This window comes from Mandrillus leucophaeus, unplaced genomic scaffold (assembly GCF_000951045.1).
Source record: "Mandrillus leucophaeus isolate KB7577 unplaced genomic scaffold, Mleu.le_1.0 Scaffold833, whole genome shotgun sequence".
In the NCBI taxonomy this organism is placed as follows: Eukaryota; Metazoa; Chordata; class Mammalia; order Primates; family Cercopithecidae; genus Mandrillus; species Mandrillus leucophaeus.
In genome coordinates, this window is record NW_012109064.1 from 402,782 (window position 1) to 414,132 (window position 11,351).

Here is an 11,351-nt window from a genome sequence, read left to right on the forward strand (position 1 = left end):
TTGGCCTCCCGAAGTGCTGGGATTACAGGTGTGAGCCACCATGCCCAGCCAATTAATTTCTAATATATTATTTATGATATTTTTTGGATGTTCATGCTTGTCACTATTTTAGTTAAGCTGCTGACAAGAAAATGATTATTTGTTTATTTTATAGAAAGAGTATGATTTGGAAAGGGGCCATGATGAGAAACTGGATGAAAATCAGCATTTTGGTTTGGAAAGTGGGCCCCAGCACCTTCCATGGACCAGGAAAGTCTATGAGTTCTACAGTGCTCCAATTGTCAAGTTTTGGTTTTATACGGTTGGTCTCATTACAACAATATATGTCGGATGAATGATGGTTGATAGCTAGTGATGATATTGATAATATGCCTGATTTGCCACTTTGCAATAAAAATGTAGAAACCTAGTTAAAAAAAAGCGAGGGCATGACAAAGTAGGTAGCAAAGAAGACTGGAGGAAGGCAGGGAGAGGTTAGGGTGGAGCTCGCCTACTTTTTGGAGTTTGAGAACAAGCATTTTCTTCTCTCTTTGAGTGCTAAGAGTTAGCACTGTTATTGTGGGAAGATCTAGCTGGCTTTGTCCTACTGGTTAACGTTGCTTCTGTCTCTAAAAACTCCTAAGCTAGGAATTTCCATGGAAAGAAACACTGGAATATTCTTTTCTTAACAATGTGACTGTGGTTAAAACTCTCTTGGCGTTCCTATCAGAGTCCCTCAAATATGTTGTTGCACATTCACAAAATGGTAAAACCTTACCATTTGAAGGGAGACTGAGCATTCAAAGATCTGTAGAACAACCAAATTAACAGCAGTGTTTGTAGAATTAAGCAATAGGTGGGTGGGTTCTTAGAAAATCAGCAATTGAATCAGCATTTTCTTCGTAGGAATGTGTTATATAGATAGAAAATGATGCAAGTGTTTTTTTTGCGTTCAGTAGTATATGCTTATAAATATATAGAGAAAATGAAATATTTTAGAAGCTGAACTGTGTGAACAAATACCAAATCTATTATGGATAGTAGAGCGACAGAGAAAGCATGAACTATGCTTTAGATGTGTTGAGTGCTTTTCACATTTATTTCATAAGTTTTCTTTTTTTTTTTTTTAAATATTTTTTTCCACGACACAGCCCTCAGGAGATCCTGAGAACATGTGCTCCCATAGCATTTATTTTTCTTATGCTTATCTATACTTAAATAGCTCATGGCCAAGAGTTTGTACATCTAAAACATTTGAAGTGTGACTATAAAAGGATATTTATCTAAATGTGTTGTATTTCCAAATATTTACCTGGCCAACCACACACTTATTTCCTATACTTATTGAATAAGTACATAGCTGTGTATGATTTTTATCTGTTTCCAAAAATCACATCTGCTTTCAAACAATGAGGTTTTGCTATTTTTGTAACATGCAACAACATATACGAAAGACTCTGACAGGAGTGCTGGGAGAGTTTTAACCATTGTCATACCATTGGGAAAAGCGTATTCAGGCGTTTCTTCCCTTGGAAATTTCTAGCTCAGGAGCTTTAAGAAACAGGAACAAAGCTAAGCAATAGCACAAAACCAGCCAGATCTGCTCACCATGGTGTTTTTAATAATTGGAACGAAACAAAAAGAGTCAAAAGCAATACTGCCAATGTCCAGAGTGTTTAGTGCTTAATTTTACCTAGGTGTGAGTGCTTCGGTTGCTTGTAGCCTTTGTGTAATGCCACTTTGGACTAATGAGTAAACGGACTTAACATAGCCTTTAGGAATCCAACCTGTTCTCAAGTAGAGGAATTGTGGGCTACTTTCTCAATCTGAATATCTACTTATCGAATTTGTTTGTAGTCTTTTGCTTATAAATCTTCCAGATTCAGATAGTCGTACACTATACATATTAGAAAGAAAGTTATGGCTGAGGGTAACCTAAGATTCAGGTCATTCAATTTGATTTTACTGAGAGCTAACTGCTGTCTTTAAGACATAGTATACTAGGCAGCAGAGGGGGCGGTGAGAAGAAGACATTGCCAAACATCAATGCTGACTTCAAGCAGCTTGCAGTTATGTAGGGGAGAACATTGATGTATGTAAATGAGTCCAGTATAAGGAATCAGTGTATGGAGATAGTAAAATACAAATAATAAAATATATACAGACAAATGGACTAAGGTCTGAACCTCAGAGTAAAAGTTAAGGAGTCAATTGTCTAGCCATGCTGAAACCAATGACAAAAAAACTTAAATGCTTAATAGAACAAATTAACTTAAAGTATGTCCTTAAGGAGTCATCAAAAATACTCAGACTTTGAGATATAGATCAAGAGAAGTATAGAATTACTGAAATTTACCTTTACTTTCTTACATGCTTCTCTTCTACACCTCCTTAAATCATAGGCACTATTATCCATTATGACTACCTAAAAGACCACCTATTGTCAATAATACCATTCTTATATAGTTAGAAATGGTTTAAGCTATTCTCTATGTTATCTGTGCAGAACTAAAGTTAGAAGTAGACTTACCCATGTAGGTAGATAAAAATATATGAGAAATAGGAATCAAGGTTAAAATAATATGCTTTTATGAGAATGAACACACACACACACATTTTTCTCTCAACTGATTTTTTTTTTTTTTTTTTTTGAGATGGAGTCTCTCTCTGTCACCCAGGCCGGAGTGCAATGGCGCAATCTCAGCTCACTGCAACCTTGGCCATCTGGGTTTAAAAGATTCTCTTACCTCAGCCTCCTGAGTGGCTGGGGTTTCAGGTGCACACCACCACGCCCAGCTAATTTTTTGTATTTTTAATAGAGATGGGGTTTCACCGTGTTGGCCAGGCCGGTCTCAAAGTCCTAACCTCAGGTGATCCGCCCACCTTGGCCTCCCAAAGGGCTGGAATTATAGGCGTGAGCCACCGTGTCCAGCCGATACAAGGTTTTTAAATGCAAGTGTTGATCAGTGAGCACTGTGTGTTGTCTGTGAGGTTATTAGAGGACTGAAGTCTCATACATTGTTGATAATAGTGTAAACTGGTAAAGCCTTTCTGTCGGAAAATTTAATAATATTTGTCACAGTTTTCAATGTGCATGGGCAGATATTCTGCTTCCGGGAATATATCTTAAGAAGATAAGAATATTAGATAAGATTACAAAGCTATTAATCACTATGTATCTATATGTGTGATCACTATGTCTTAATTCTTTCAAGACTTTGGAAATCTAGGCATACATATATATACACAGTAATTAGACAAACATTTATTGAATGTCTACCATGTGTCAGGCAGAGTGCTGAGTGCTGAAGATATAAATATTGACAAACAGTCCTTAATTAAAAGGGCTCACAGTTGGACACAACTTTTGTATTAAACAGCATTTTAATCAACATAAAATAGAACTCCCAGCAGTGGTAAATGCCACAGTTCGTTGTATTTGAAAATAAGCATCTATTGCCATTGCGGATCTGGCATGCTTCACACACGTTTTCTTTCTGTGTTTGAGATGGAGGGGAAGGCCTGTGATTCCTCCTGGGCTTGCTGTTAGCTTGCCAGCACCCCTGTTGGACGTGCAGGGTCCTGGAAATGCCAGTCAGGAGCCAGCAGAACAATACAGTGTGTCCTTCCATGCATCAGAGAACAGTGATTTCATTCCTGCCTCTAAATCCTAGACTAGAAGACTATGGATTGTTGTGCTTTCCTTGATACTAGGTCATCGATAACCCAAAGGTGGTCCTAGTTATGTGTTCGTGTTATCGTGTTGAAGTTCATGCCTGGGTTTCTGCTCCATCTGTGTCTGCTTGGCGTGCCTTGTGCTTGCTCTCACTCACGTCTGGGGAATGTGTGTCCTCCTCACAGATGGCGTATTTGGCATTCCTCATGCTGTTCACTTACACCGTGTTGGTGGAGATGCAGCCCCAGCCCAGCGCGCAGGAGTGGCTTGTTAGCATTTACATCTTCACCAATGCTATTGAGGCGGTCAGGGGGGTGAGTTCTGCCATCTACCTTTATCTTCCACATATGCCCTCGGCTTCTGTAGGTGTCCACTGAAAGACTCCTTGGCTCTGGTGATGAAAATGGACACGTCAAGGATGGGGGAAGACAGGAAACACTGACCTTGACTTACATGCTGCAAGAAGTTTATTTGGGGGAGAATCCTTGATTCCAGCCCTTTATCCTTGTCAGCTGCTTTCTGTTGGTTGGTGCACTTTGGAAGCAGTTATCTTTGAAGCAGATATCTTGGTGTGTTTACCAATCCTAAAGGATGGATGATGCCACAGAATTGTATTAAACCCTCCAACTATTTGATTTCCCCCAGGGTTGTTTTTTTTTTTTTTTTGGTGAGGTTGATTTTTATTGCCTTGCATTACTTTCATATTATCGATTTCATCTAATGAGTGGCATAAATGGCTGAAGTTGTGCAATGTGTAAGGAATATGTTTATAGCTTTTGAAAGCACCTACCAAACACTTTGAAAATTGAAGCTGGAAATGTCTCTGAGGCAGATAATCCAAGAAGCGAAAAAACAAAACTTGTAAAAATTTCTAGTTTGTAATGAGTTACCTAAAAAAAAAGGGGGGGGGGGAGCAGGGTGTGGTGGCTCATGCTTGTAATCCCAGCACCTGAGGCAGGCAGATCATGAGGTCAGGAGATCAAGACTCTCTTGGCTAACATGGTGAAACCCCATCTCTACTAAAAATACAAAAAATTAGCCGAGCGTGGTGGCACGCTCCTGTAATCCCAGCTACTTGGGAGGCTAAGGCAGGAGAATTGCTTGAATCCAGGAAGTGGATGTTGCAGTGAGCCGAGATCGCGCCACTGCCCTCCAGTCTGGGTGACAGAGCAGGACTCTGTCTTAAACAAAAACAAAACCAAAACCAAAAACTAACATTCCTGTAAGTTATAACTGCAATCATAAATATTTATGACTTAGACTGTTTTAGATGTCAATATATGTCTCTGTGTCTGTGTATTTACCTATATTTATTTTGTCCTAGAGGTAATATAACCAACATTATATAGTTATATTCTTTGTAATTATACCTGTGTTGCCTGCTAATTCCTATGTGGAGTTTATAGATTATAGAAAATAAGTCAAGAGAGAAACAGATAGTTATCTGAATTGTACCACTTTTTTAATGCTTCAGGGAAAATAGGTGTACTATTTTACATTTCTGTTTGTCTGATATGGTGATATGTATTTTCTTTTCTTAGTGAGTTCCAATATCACATTCTTTTTTTTTTTTTTTTTTTTTTTTTGAGATGGAGTCTTGCTCTGTCACCCAGGCTGGAGTGCAGTGGTGAGATCTCGGCTCTCTGCAACCTGTGCCTCCCAGGTTCAGGCAATTCTCCGGCCTCAGCCTCCGGAGTAGCTGGGATTACAGGTGCCTGCCACCACACCAGGCTAATTTTTGTATTTTTAGCAGAGACAGGGTTTCACAATGTTGACCAGGATGGTCTCGAACTCCTGACCTCAAGTGATCCTCCTGCCTCGGCCTCCCAAAGTGTTGGGATGACAGGCATATGCCACCACACCCAGCCCAATATCACATTCTTAGTAGAATCTCACTAAATAGCAGTAGTCGGACTGGATTACAGGATTCCTTGCTCCATCCAGTGTTCTTTGCACCCCGCTGTGCCTCCTGAAATGAAATCGTAGCTATACAGATCCATTGCAATATTGAGTTTCAAAATGTCTTGGTGTTTCCTCATGCTATTTCAGGATTATTGAAAGCTAGAAAAAGTGCTTTGTATTTTTTTTTTAGTTCCAGTTGGGGTTTCAAGTGACAATCTAGCATTATTGAATGCATTAAATTATATCTTTATAGCATTGTTTAAATAATTCATTACTGATAACTTAAGTCTCTGAAATCCCCGAGTGTTTTAAGGTTTGGCATGGTTTAGATTACTCTTTAAATGAATAGTCTGTGTATTTAAGAAGATCATATTAACGGGATTCTTTGGTTGTACCTCCTTTTTTAAGTTTCCTTCTTCCTTCTTTTAGATCTGTACTTCAGAGCCCGGGAAGTTTACTCAAAAGGTGAAGGTATGGATTAGTGAGTACTGGAACTTAACAGAAACTGTGGCCATTGGCCTGTTTTCAGTTGGCTTCGCCCTTCGATGGGGTGACCCTCCTTTTCACACAGCGGGAAGACTGATCTACTGCATAGACATCATATTCTGGTTCTCACGGCTCCTGGACTTCTTTGCTGTGAATCAACATGCAGGTCCATATGTGACCATGATTGCAAAAATGGTGAGTACAGTCTAGTTTTATATCCTGGTATTCTTTCTTAAAATTGTTTTTAAAAGAATTCTTGTGGGTACATAAGTAGGTGTATGTATTTATGAGGTATATGGAATACTTTGATACAGGCATACAATGCATAATAATCACATCAGGGTAAATGGGGTTTTCATCACCTCGAGCGTTAATCCTTTGTGTTACAAACAACTCACATATACTCTTTCAGTTATTTTAAGTGTACAATTAATTATTAACTACAGTCACCCTGTTGTTCTAGTGTTCTTTGTAAACATGCTATGTTGTGCCAGCTAGATTTGTACTGCTGGGCTCAAGGGATCCTCCCATCTCAGCCTCCTGAGTAGCTGGGACTATAGGCATCCACCACCATGCCTGGCTTCTTTTTAATGGTTCTTCATGGTTTATATCCAATAGTTTAACTTTTGAAATTATTATTATTATCATCATCATTATTGAGACAGGGTCTTGCTCTGTCACCTAGACTGGAGTGCAGTGGTGCGATCACGGGTCACTGCAGCCTCACCCTCCCAGGCTCAAGAAATCCTCAACCTCCTGAGTAGCTGGGACCAGAGGCACACACCATCGTGCCAAGCTAATTCTTTTTTGTTATTTATATAGACAGGGTCTCACTATGTTGCTCAGGCTGGTTTCAAACTCCTGAGCTCAAATGATCCTCCTGCCTCAGCCTCCCGAAGTGCTGGGATTACAGGCATGAGCCATTGTGCGTGGCCATTTTGGAATTATTTATAGAAGCACAGCGAACAAGATCACGTCACCACTGCCTTCCATGTAACCACAAACTAGTATTTAGCAAACGACCTTGGATAGTATATTGCATAGTTAGTTGATTGGGACACTCAGCTTACCCTTTTGATTAGGGCCAGATGGTATGAGATTGAGTCAAATCTGTCTCTGAGCACAGTAATTCCTGAGGACCAGATTCATGTGAGGCTACTACCAATGATATTTTCTGCTAAAATATCCGTTTATTCTTGTATCACTCACTGACTGTCCCCTACCATCACGCTCTTAAATCGTGCTTACTATAGGCCACACACTGTTCTAGGTACTTAGTGTATATGAACTCATTTCATCTTAGCAACAACTTTAGGAGACAGGTAGTATTATTACACACATTTACATACAAGGAAATGGAGATTAAGTAAATTCCTCAAAGGAATATATAGGGAGCCGGGATTCAAAATTGGGCCACCTAGCTCCAGTCTGTCATCTGAGCTTGCCGTATAGTTGTGTCAACTTTTTCTTTTTTCTTTATTTTTTTTTCTGAGATGGAGTCTTGCTCTGTTGTCCAGGATGGAGTACAGTGGTGCGATCTCTGCTCACTGCAACCTCCACCTCCTGTGTCCAAGCGATTCTCCTGCCTCAGCCTCCCGAGTAGCCTATAGTAGGGACTATAGGTGCTTGCCACCATGCCTGGTTAATTTTTTATTTTTTAGTAGAGATGAAGTTTCACCATGTTGACCAGGCTAGTCTCAAACTCTTGACCTCAAGTGATCCGCTCACCTCCGCCTCCCAAAGTGCTGGGATTACAGGTGTGAGCTACTGAGCCTGGCTGGCTTTTTCCATCTGGCTATTCACAAGGACCTAAGACTTACCCTTTAATAAGTACAGTGTCTGAAGATCAGCTTTGGCTTTTCCTCCTAGAATACTTACTGGCAGGGAAGGGGCAAGTTCTGGAGAATGAAGGGTAGTGCTAAGACAAACAAACAAAGAAGACAGAAAAGAGACAACCTCCAGAACTCCAAAGATTTTTCCTATTTGACATTTTTCTCTTAGACCAGAAAGGTTTTCTCTTGTCTTGGTGACATTAGTATTTATGAGACAGGCTATGCCGAGATAACCAGATTATTTCAGTGACTTAGCACAAAGGTATTTCTGCCTAATGCAAGGTTTGGTGAGAGCTCATGGGGGCTGTCCTCTATGCAGTGACTCAGATCCCTTTGCCTTGTGACATAGCTATGTGAACATTTGGCTCCTGAGGTCTATGGCAGGGAGTAAGAGGGATGGAGAAAGTCTAATGTCTTTTAACTGCTGTGGACAAGAAGTGCCCAAGTCACCATCAGACCACAGCCCACTGGTTAGAATAGGTTTCACAACCCCAGCCTAATGGAAGGGAAGCTAAGAGACGTAGAGCACCTCTTGAAATACTGATGGGAATTGTGGTGAACGCTCTCTCTGTTACAGTAAACTAATGGATTGAGTTGATGTACATTTAATAGATGGAATTAAACTGGCTTGATCAGTTTCTTAGACTCTAATCAATTCCTGAAGACAACTCTGGGAATAAGGAACCTTTGGATGAATTCAACAATACCCTATTTTTTTTTTTTTTAATTTTCCTAACCTCTGGTCCAAGTGGGGGAAAAATTGGATATTAGCTAATCAAAAAGTGTTCACAATTCATTACCACTTAAACAAAGAAGAACAGATTCTCTCCTCTCAGCACATTTATGTTATTCCATAGACCACGTTGACTTGAAATACATACTGTGTGAGAAAACAAAAGAGTTTAGCCAAAGAAAGTCTAGCTGTTCGTGGGCAAGGGTGTTTTAGTCAATGACTAGACAATCTTATTATTTGCCGGTATAATTGTGATGGTTGCTGGTGTTTGGTTTCTTTTGAACTTCAAATCTATGGTAAAATTCTGGTTGTGCTATGCTCTTTTGCAGACAGCAAACATGTTCTATATTGTGATCATCATGGCCATAGTCTTGCTGAGCTTTGGAGTGGCACGCAAGGCCATCCTTTCACCAAAGGAGCCACCATCTTGGAGCCTAGCTCGAGATATTGTATTTGAGCCATACTGGATGATATACGGAGAAGTCTATGCTGGAGACATAGATGGTGTGTATGGGATTTTGCCATCATGCTGAAATTGTGCCTTCATAGTTAACAAGAGTAAAATAAATCTGAAAAACAATCATCTAAATCTAAAAATGTTTGAATTTATGGTATTCTGTGCAGTTAATGTGCTAAATGTTTGTCTACAGTGGCAGGACTGTGATTCATCTTATCTCTCATTCTTTTAAAATTCTTTATTTGTAGTTTGTTCAAGCCAGCCATCCTGCCCTCCTGGTTCTTTTCTTACTCCATTCTTGCAAGCTGTCTACCTCTTCGTGCAATATATCATCATGGTGAACCTGTTGATTGCTTTCTTCAAGTAGGTTATTTCAATTAAATATGATTATTTTATTTAAATAAGAAATGTGAGCAGATATGTTGAGTAGATTCACATGTACTTTGAATATGTAACCTTTGATTTTTGTGTGTTCTATGTTTTATTATTATTGTTTTGAAATATGTGCATAAAACTACTGGTAAGAAGGATGCAGAGCGTGGGAAATGGTGAAATAATAAATGCAGTCATCCATCGTTATCTGTGGAGGGCTGGTTCCAGGACCCGCTGTGGATACTAAATTCTATGGATGCTCCAGTCCCTTATAGAAAATGGTGTAGTCTTTCATATAACCTACGCACATCCTCCTGTATACTTTAAAACATCTCTAAATTATCTATGATACCTAATATAGTGTAAATACAATTTGCTATACTGTATTGTTGAGGGAATCATGACAAAGATAAAATGTCTCTGCATGTTCAGCACAAACACAATCATCCTTTTCTTTTCCCCAAATATTTTTAATCTGTGGTTGTTTGAATCCACAGATGCAGAACCCACAGATATGGAGGACTGACTGTGGAGGGAAAGTACAATGTAACAACATCAAAATGCAAGGAGATCTTGAGTTGTGATTAGGTAGTAAGTTCGAATTATGAAAGGATAGCAAGTGATGGAATTGCAGGTTGGCGAAGGAGTTCTTGATATGCCTTCTTCACTTGCTCCCAGCTTCCCCTGTTCTCTGTTTTCTCTTTCTCTCTTTCTCTTCCTTTCTTCTTTTCCTTTCCTTTCCTTTTCCTTTTCCTTTCTTTCTTTTTTCTTTTTGAGATGGAGTCTTGCTCTGTTGCCCAGGCTGGAGTGCAGTGGTGTGACCCCAGCTCATCACAACCTCTGCCTCCTGGGTTCAAGCAGTTCTCCTGCCTCAGCCTCTCAAGTATCTGGGATTACAGGTGCCTGCCACCACACCTGGCTAATTTTTATGTTTTTAGTAGAGATGGAGTTTCACTATGTTGACCAGGCTGGTCTCAAACTCCTGACCTCAAGTGATCCACCTGCCTCTGCCTCCCTAAGTGCTGGGATTATAGGAGTGAGCCACTGCACCAGGCCCTCTGTTTTCTTCTCTGTCACTTCTCACTGCTTCTCAATCTTCTGTTCTGGATCGTCTTCCCCCCAACCTTTTAACATTGGAATGTCCCTGAGCCCGGACCTGCCTCTTCCTTTATTTGTGCTTTTTGTGATCTCTTTCAGTTTCCTGTATATCCTGAGCACACCCAATTTATATCTCCAGCCCAGCTCACTTTCTTAAACTCCAACCATGGAGATCCAACTGGCCCCTTCCTTCACCAGTTAGAAATTTAATAGATTTCTAAAATTTAAAATACCCAAACTCTTCATCTCCCCTCTTTCCCAACATACTTTTATTTATACTATTTAATGTAGTCTTTCCCAAATCTGCGAGGAAGAACATGAGTTTATGTTGATGTTCCAACTTTTCAGTTGTTTACACCAAAAACTGAGTAGTCATTCTTACTTTTCCTCTACTCCACACCATGATTCTGTACGTAGAGTCATTCTTAATTTCTCTTGAACCTCTCCCTCTAAACTCTCAGGAACTTCTGTTAACTCAACCTTCAAGTAGGTAACTGATTTAACTACCTTTCACTACCCCACTGTTATCACAGAGTCTCTAATTTATAATCTCTTTGCTTCTGTCTTTGACGCCCTATATTCTTTTCTCAACACAGGAGTCCAAATGACCCTTTAAAAGCAGACATCAGAGGATATTACTCTTCTGCTCCAAACTCTTCAATGCCTCCCATTTTACTTCTGGGTAAAAGTTTAAGTCACTACAATGACTTATATGGCCCCATGTGAGTTGGCTTTCCTGTCACTTCTTCTTCTTCTTCTTCTTTTTTTTTTTTTTTTTGAGACGGAGTTTCACTTTTGTCACCCAAGCTGGAGTGC

The 11,351-nt window shown here is 39.8% G+C and overlaps 1 protein-coding gene across 3 annotated transcripts in view; it reads left to right on the top strand.

Moving 5' to 3' along the window:
• Nucleotides 1-11,351, top strand: part of TRPM6 (transient receptor potential cation channel, subfamily M, member 6) — a 187,959-nt gene that overhangs the window by 120,570 nt on the left and 56,038 nt on the right. For all 3 annotated transcript variants that reach the window (XM_011968246.1, XM_011968247.1, XM_011968248.1), the window contains exons 19-23: nucleotides 155-301; nucleotides 3,841-3,969; nucleotides 5,987-6,238; nucleotides 8,938-9,112; nucleotides 9,314-9,428. In XM_011968246.1, the coding sequence (XP_011823636.1) occupies nucleotides 155-301; nucleotides 3,841-3,969; nucleotides 5,987-6,238; nucleotides 8,938-9,112; nucleotides 9,314-9,428 (818 nt within the window). The remainder of the gene's footprint in view (nucleotides 1-154; nucleotides 302-3,840; nucleotides 3,970-5,986; nucleotides 6,239-8,937; nucleotides 9,113-9,313; nucleotides 9,429-11,351) is intronic.